Source organism: Pseudochaenichthys georgianus, chromosome 4 (genome assembly GCF_902827115.2).
Source record: "Pseudochaenichthys georgianus chromosome 4, fPseGeo1.2, whole genome shotgun sequence".
Classification (NCBI taxonomy): domain Eukaryota; kingdom Metazoa; phylum Chordata; class Actinopteri; order Perciformes; family Channichthyidae; genus Pseudochaenichthys; species Pseudochaenichthys georgianus.
The window spans coordinates 8025568-8034009 of record NC_047506.1 but is presented as its reverse complement, the minus strand read 5'-3'; the positions used below and the strand labels follow the sequence as shown (position 1 = coordinate 8034009).

Genomic DNA, 8442 nt, shown 5'->3' with positions numbered 1-8442 from the left:
GACTGAAGACTTTTCTTTTTGTCGCTGCTTTTAATTGAACTATTCATATCTGCACTGTAACTTTTATCCATGTATTTTTCCTTTTAATGTTTATTTTATTAGCTTTTCTTTTTTAATGCTCAATGTCTTTCATTTTTTGTAAAGCACTTTGAATTGCCTTGTGTTGAAAAGTGCTATATAAATAAACTTGCCTTGCCTTATCCTCAGGTCTAATATTCATTACACTGACCTGTCCGCTGTCCCTCCTTATGGGCGTACAGTATCAAGCAGATGACAGATGTAACTAGGAGAGAAAACATAACAGTTATCATCTGTTGATGTCCAAAATTAAAGGTTAAATACTTTTTTTAAGTTAAGCATATGTTGGCTTTAGCAGGCTGCAGAGATGGACAAACATTGGCTGAAGAAAGAATGGAAGATGGAGAGACAGGCGAGGGGCGCCCCCATCTGGTCATTTAGGTTGTTTGCAATGGTAACTAATGTGGTAAAGTGTTGCAAGAACTTCATTGGTATTATGCAAGGACTATTTTAAAGGTGTTATGCTACATGTTGCCAAGTGTGCATGACTGTAAGATAGTCTTAAATTGAATAAATATTATTATCACATGAAAGATATCAGACGTTGGACTATTTATCAACACACAAGTTTGTCATTTTGTTTACCAGTTTAAGTAGATATTCAGATGTTTGACATACAAATCACAAACATCTTTATTAAAAATAAAAAGTGACTTAAAAAGTTATCGTCGTAGACACCGCCCTTCAAATCAAAATCATATGTAATGCTCCAGCTATTTTGCCTGCAGGCCCACACAATTTAACTGCGAGACAAACAACCGTTAGCTAATTAGCATGAGCTTTAGCTAGCGACCAGGATACTGTCTCACAGTAGTGAAAGCTACACTTTTTGTATTAATCCGGCTAAAGATACTACTTAGCAACATGTTGTATGAAGGTATGTTAATACCAAACTTCCCAAAACATGCTATTTGTCTTGCTTACTTCTTTGGCCTTGTCAGTTTACTTGGAGTCATTAGCTTACTTTGCTAATGTTTACTAGGTTACTGTAGCCTAGATATTTGAAATTAATAAAAGTACAAATAGCTTCGCCTGTAGGCCTACGTATTTTAAGTCAACAACATATCAGGGAAAATAAATGCTAATGAATTCACTTGTTTCAACCGTAGCGTGTAGGGTTGTATCATAGGCTCGCGTGACATCTGCCTTTAGTTTAGATTGTAGACGAATACTTGTATATGCATCTCATGTTTCTCATGCTACTGTAGAATGTAGTAACGTATGCACAAACTCTACTTACATGAGAGTTCAGTTGAAAGTTAAATGAGTGTATGGGACTCCCATCTCTAACACTGCTTTCCACAAACCTGCAAACTTCCTCCACTAGATGGCAGTGGTGTTTTTATCTTTTCTGTTATAGGCTACTAACAGGCAAATAAGTATGTTATGACAAACTGAGCCCCACACCTGCCCTGTTGAGATGGACACACTCTATTTCACATTATACACAGTCCACCGTGGGATTCTTCAATTTCATGCTTCCCTTCAGAGCCCGGCCACTTGAAAGACGGGACACAGTAAGCTGCACCCTAATACAGATCCTACATTTGTGGGTGCTCCAAAGTCCCCACCATGCTGTATTCATTTGTATGGCTCAGCAGTGATGATCCAAACCATATGAGGAGCTGAGTGGATCTGCAGAGACCCGGTGAAGAGGCAGGCCACCCACAGTCACCGCTCACTGCTCTCTTTTCGTCTTTCCTCCCCTCATAGGTCAGGCAGCATTCCTTCGGTACCCTGGGGATCTACGCTGAAGCAGGCAACATCATTCACATAGACTCAGATACAAGCTTACTACTATCATAGCATATGCTACTTTTATTGATCAAAAGGGAACACATAAAAAAAACAGTGACAGATGGGCAGACTCAAATAACTTGGCATTAGTGAGTACCTCTCAGTGTCAGAGGGTGAATGAGTGCAAGAAGAGAGAAAAGTGCAGATGTTCATATCAAACATGATCATGATGCAAATTAGCCTTTTGTTACCTTATATATATATTTTTTTTTTAAACTTGATGGTGTCTGGTCGACAGATACTGTAAAGAAACCCACACTATTTCAATGATTTCAGTCTGGCCTGTTGTTTAATCATCAACTTACAATGAGGGGACATGAATGTTCTTGATAAGCTCCAACATTGTCGTGTTTATTGGAGTTGATATATTGCTCAAGGGCACGCCACCTTCACTCCCATATGTCAGTATTTTTTGCAGCTGTAGAGTGAAATATCAGCATTCATTGATAAACCCAGACAGTCAACAAAACAAAGTATAACGTTGTTGGGGAGGCAGATGACTTCATTTATTCATGGGCTGTCATATAGAATGATTTCGCACTTGATATACATTTCATGTGGCATGATATGGATGAAAACCATTTGAGAATAAAGTAACCACTTTTCTGCGGTGGTTTTACTTTACTCTGATTTTACACTACAAAGAAGCAGAGTTTCAGGTCAGAGCTGGATCAAAGCTGCTTCAAAGGACTGTTATTTGAACAGTTTAATGAGATAAAGAATCAGTATATCATTTCTAACGGCCACTGTTCCCTCCGAAAACCACAAAGAGCAGCTTCTAGACAGAAAACTACCGCGATCAAACTGTATGCTATTTATGAGGAGAATACACTTTTGAGGTTGCCACATGAAAAAGAAAGAAATGACACCATATCAAAACATCCCACCAGACAATAAAACACTTGAACTGCTTTATTTAAGGTCATATTCAGAGGTTATATTGAGTAAAATATTCTCCCAAATACTTAAACTTTTAATTAAATGTGTCCATTTGATAGGCCAGGTGACGAAAATTTGATTTAAAGTTTAAAGAAACTCACTAAACCTTTTCTTGGACTTAATTAACTTTTAATGGCCGTAGTAATATGGTGTGAAAATGTTTAGTGAGGTCATATAAGTGCCCCGCGTCTGGCACTGGAGGGCATGGATCATTTCCCGACTCTGGAAATTGAGTCAGAGTCCCACTGTGTCCTGCCCTGGCTTATTACTGGCTGAGAGCATCGCCCATCCCAGCAGCATAATTCCATCTGGGCTAAATATTTATACAGAGGGGGAACGACATCACTTATCCACAACACATCCATTCACGTAAGAGAGAGCTACTTCCAGAGCTGAGCTAGAGTGATCCACTCTGTTTGCCAGAGAACATCACTTCTTTTTGCTGATAAAAGAGATACACTTTCAGAAAAAAAGGTTTTGAACAAAGTAGAGTCACAATGATCTTTTTTGTTCCTGTTTTTGCTGTGCTTCTCACTTTGTATCAGATTGGGAGGAATCCTGCCAGTGGTGAGTGGACTTTTTTTTTTAGTATTTTGAAAAAGTAGGACCAAAAGAGGTCAGAATTTTAACATCATTGCAAGACTCCTTTTGCAGTTTTCATAATGATGAAGTACTTTTTCCAGAACTCATATTTATGTACTGTTATGTATCTTTTATAAGCCCTTTTTAAGAAGCTACTACAGGAAAGTCATGTACTCTTTCTTAAAGAAAAACTTACAATTTATATCAGTGATAATGTCCTTATAAGGTTAATTTTATTAGATTAATTTTCATTCAACTACAGTTCTATAATCAGCCATTGATTACAAAAAGTCCAATTATCAATAATTCTGAATTATACACTTTTTTCTGTCTTCATATCAACGTTTATGAGTCAACTTTTCTTATTGATGTACTTTCTGCAGCGGGGATGTGCTGGCTGCAGCAGAGTCAGGACCAGAGGTGCGACATGGTGCTGATGAGAGGGGTGACCAGAGAAGAGTGCTGTGCCGGGGGCCGCCTGGACACAGCCTGGTCCAACTCCAGCCTGCCCATGAATGAGGTCAGCCTGCTGGGCTTCCTCGGAATTGTCTCTTGTAAACCATGCAAAGGTAAACAAACAAACATTTAAAAGATTAGTTGAACCTGCCAAGTAGAAGGAATCCATGAATGGTGCTTTGTGTATCACTGCGGGGAATGGAATTAGTCATCGCATGTAAACCAAAAGTGAAATGCTCTACTTAAGTACCTAAAACCCACATTTAAACAATTTACAGTCACATTGTGAGTAACTTTTGAAGTTTTACAACCGGAGCAGGCTGTTTCTGTCAGTAGTAGTCTTAAGGTAAGTACCGGGAGTTCTAATCTCTGCTTGGATATAATTTGCAAAGGCTTTACTTTTACAGGGACAAAATTGGCTACTCTGTTACACAAAATGACTTTTTGGGAGAGTTGGTGAAAATGAATACGAACCATTTGGCAACTGTAAATCAAGATATGTACACAATGATTTCCCGGAGAAGTTTGCTAACAAAATGCAGACCTGGATCAAGAGAGCTGTTTCACATTACTACGACCAGCTGTCCTAAAAATGTTCATTCTGTTGAATCTCTGCAAGGTTCATTCTGGTTCACTTACTGATACATTCTCTTTAATGAGCAGTACTTAAAAATGAGATTTCTCCACGCTAATAAGGTCCAGTAAAAATCAACACATTTTTGGCAAACCCACACAACCACAGCCTCCTAACATTTGGATTGTATTTGTACACAAAGGTAGCCTGTTAAAAAGGACTCACATGAAGGTAGACAACTTTTACATGGAAAATGAATAAAAGTTGGGTGAATCACAACTTGAATCGCCCCCTTCCCTTTCAAAAAAAAAAAGCTACTTAAAAAAAAGCCTGTTTGGGTCCAAGAGCAAAATAAGAACATACATTCCTGCAGGCTGGAATAAATGCCTGCCACATGTCCAGAAGTCTGGGACTCATAATGTGCTACACTATCTTGATCATTTAGAATTCTGTGGAAGGAAATATGCTGTCGCGATCATGAATGTCCCGCCAATAAAGTCGACCCTGTCATCATCCCTAGACTGAAGTTTTTATCAAACATTTTTTTTATTGGTAACTGCAGAGGAGATACAAAAAAAAAAGTAATCAAGAGACAGACGGAAATCACACAAAAGTAAGACCAGAAGAGTATGAGAAATAAAAAGCAGATCTGAAATAAAACAGGATATTAAGGTACTGGTAAAGACTTCAAATAATAAATACGTTCTTATAGTTTACAGAATCCTCAGGACTCAGTGCTGATCAGGCATCATTTCTAACGGTCCTGGGAAGAAACATGTGTGCATTGTCTAACTCAGCACTGTGTAAGATTACAGTTCCCCCTGTGCTTTGACATTATGGGGGGCTTCCTCACTTCTCAGCCTGTAAACTTCTCTGACAGCTATTTGAGCTCCGTCTACCACTGAGCCCCTCCGTCCACTGAGCCCCTCCGTCCCTCTGCAGGAGCTTAGCCCAGTCAGTGTGCAGCCGTACACATAGATCTGTTATGAAAACACGCCAGCCTCACATTCCAACAGGCGAGACACCCCTGTGTGTAACCGTCAATAAAGAGATGTGATCATTGTAAATATTGTGCAAGGTGAAAATGGTGTTATGGTCTGGGAAAACCCCAGATCCCGAGCTTGTTTTGTATGAGAATGCCTGCGGATCACCTGATGTCTGCAGACTTGTTAATACAGTAACATTACACTGAAACCACTCGCTGTGCTTTTGTAGAGACTTGCGATGGAGTCAAATGCAGACCCGGGAAGGTTTGCAGAGTGAAGATGGGAAGGCCTCAGTGTGTGTGCGCTCCAGACTGCTCTCAAATTACCCGGAAGCACGCTGTGTGCGGCAGCGACGGGCGATCATACAAGGATGAGTGTACTATTCTGATGGCCCGCTGCATGGGGCACCCCGACCTGGAGGTCATGTACCAAGGAGACTGTAAAAGTAAGTAAAATGTTTCTACTTTATGCTATTTTCAAGATACGCCGTTCTGCACAAAGCAAGTTTGGTTACTTTTCATTTGTATTTGTTGCACAGAGTCGTGCTCCAACGTGGTGTGTCCCGGTACCCACACCTGTGTGACTGACCAGACCAACAGCGCTCACTGTGTCATGTGCCGCACAACTCCCTGCCCAATGCCCATGCTATCTGAGCAGCCAATCTGTGGCAACGACAACATCACTTACCGCAGCGCCTGCCACCTTCGCCGCGCCACCTGCTTCCTCGGCCACTCCATAGGAGTCCGCCACTACGGCCAGTGCAGCAGTAAGTCAATCAAAAGTCTACCTTCTCTTCATCAAGTCTTACTTGTCTGTCACAATGACAATTCTGCAGCTTTGATGGAAGCACATTTTTACCCTTTTTTGTGTGCAGATCCTCCTCGGAAACCTCAAGATTTCGAAGGCAGTGAGGAGAACGCAGTCTAGATGGACAACTCCTGACTCGGTCCTTTTTCAAGAGACAACTTGGTCGACAAACCTTTCAAAGTGTCACACCACTAGCTTACCATGAAGACCTCTTTTTTGGGCAATCACTCCCTCAATCCTTTGTGCACCAATGACCATATATTTGGATCTCTGTTGGAATACATTATATAATGTAATTTCCTCAAAAATAGCTACAAAAACCCTGTGAGAAATGTGTGCTAATCTTGTGTTAGTTTGGAAAATAGAAGCAGATTAACACATGTTTTGAGATACAAATAGCTCTTTGGGAGATGTGTGCATATTGTAAATAGAATACCACTACTATTTATTGGAGAAGGTATCAAACTCTATTTATGTTTTTATTAGTTAGTTACAGTTCCATATATCTTTGGTAAAGCTGATGCATAAAACGTATTTATTGTGTTTGGTTTATTGTGTATGTACAATTGCGGCCACTGGCATTTTTACAGCTTTTTTACCATTTTTACGATCTCAATGCCAAACAAACAAAGTGATTTTCCCAACAGGCTGATGGAAAGCATCACTAATATGTTTGTAAGTTGTAACCACTTCCCATGTGGATTTAATTCCCCACAAACAAAAAGTACTACAGTTGTAATGTGTCTACTTTTTGTAGCTCTCGTCTGGAAGGGAGGAAGGGGCTTAGCCTAAACAAACCTGCAGAGTCTCTCTATCCCTCCTACCACACATGTTTAGTCTGGATCCTGATTCAAACTCTCTGCCACCCGCAAAAATTAACAGTTTGGTTTTGTTTGGAGTTTCAGAAGACTGTTGGTACAAACCCAAAGTCCTCTACAATACCTCCTCTGTTGACTGCTTGGCTTTGTTTTGTAAATGCATTTTGGGAGGTTGTGCTAGTTCAATCTGTGGCTGTTTTGCTGCTTTTAATTCGATTGAAATATTTCCAAGAATTGCCAGACAAATGTAATCAGCATCATCTGATTGAAACGAAAATTGAATTTGTCTGGGAATTGACTGCAGTTATCGCCAACTGAACATACATGATTATACTGCTATCGGAGATGAGTCAACAGGTTCATCGTTGACACTGTAACATATCGATAGAAATCACCAATTTCCAGTCCAGTTAAATCTTTAAGCTCAACGCAGACTTATGAAATACTTTCAATAACACTTATTGTGTATTACGCAACATCTCAATGAATCTCATGTAAATAACAGACTTGTGTGTACCTGCCTGTGTACCTACTGTGAAATGTGATCGACAAATGCATCAACATATTTTTGTATTTTTGTACTGCCATTTCAAAACTACATAAAGTGTATTATTTGTCACAATGTGTCCTCTTTCCTTTTTATCTTTTATAAGGTGAATACACTGGATTCCCACTTTGCAATCTGTTTTTTCTCCAATCCACGTCATTACATCATCTGCATTTGATTATAACACCTGTCATGCATTTAAAAAAATGTAGATTTTCCCCAATTTTGTAACAGTATTAATCATAGCAAGTTTCAGCCAAATGAGTTCATACTTGTTTCCTAAAGTTAACTGGATGGTGTTCTTATGCTCCTGCAGCCAGGCGTGCTCCCTTTAAATGCATGCAGCGGTTAGACCTTTTCTCCTGTGCATGCCGTGAGTCGCCTCTCTGACAGGCCTCTCAAGGCTAACCGTGAGAGGCGGCAGGGAATCAAATCCAGGCTGAGCAGCTTTTTCTCCCCTTGTCTCCTCAGGGATATCCCCCTGATCTGGGGTAGGTGGGTGGGTCAGGGGGTTGGAGGGTGAAGAAACGTAGGAATGAATGCTTCAAAGTGCTGAGGCCTGGGTACTGACTCACTCCCCTGTAAAAAGTACCTCCCTTGTTTTTCTGTCTTCTCTCTCCTTCCTCTGAATCCTGTTCTCCGCCATGCTGCAGCATCTGGTTCGACTTTAGGGAGATGTTTATATTCCTGTCCAAGAACCCTTTTATTACACTGGGAATGGAATTAGATGTTTTGTTAGTTTGAACAGGGCAAATAACAATGCCACTGAGGGGCTGTTGCTGTGCCCACACATAAAACAGAACACACATAATTGGCTTTTTCAGATATATTTTTATGTTTTCTGCACATTGTGTGTAA

At 40.2% G+C, this 8442-nt stretch overlaps 1 protein-coding gene across 1 annotated transcript; it reads left to right on the top strand.

Annotated features, from left to right (window-relative positions):
- Window positions 1-3132: 3132 nt before the first annotated feature.
- On the top strand, window positions 3133-7659 carry fstl3 (follistatin-like 3 (secreted glycoprotein)). The gene is made up of 5 exons (XM_034080325.2): window positions 3133-3381; window positions 3780-3965; window positions 5642-5857; window positions 5951-6178; window positions 6287-7659. The coding sequence occupies exons 1-5, from the start codon at window positions 3312-3314 to the stop codon at window positions 6337-6339; spliced, it is 753 nt and encodes a 250-aa protein (XP_033936216.1). The 5' UTR covers window positions 3133-3311; the 3' UTR covers window positions 6340-7659.
- The last annotated feature ends 783 nt before the right edge of the window (window positions 7660-8442 follow it).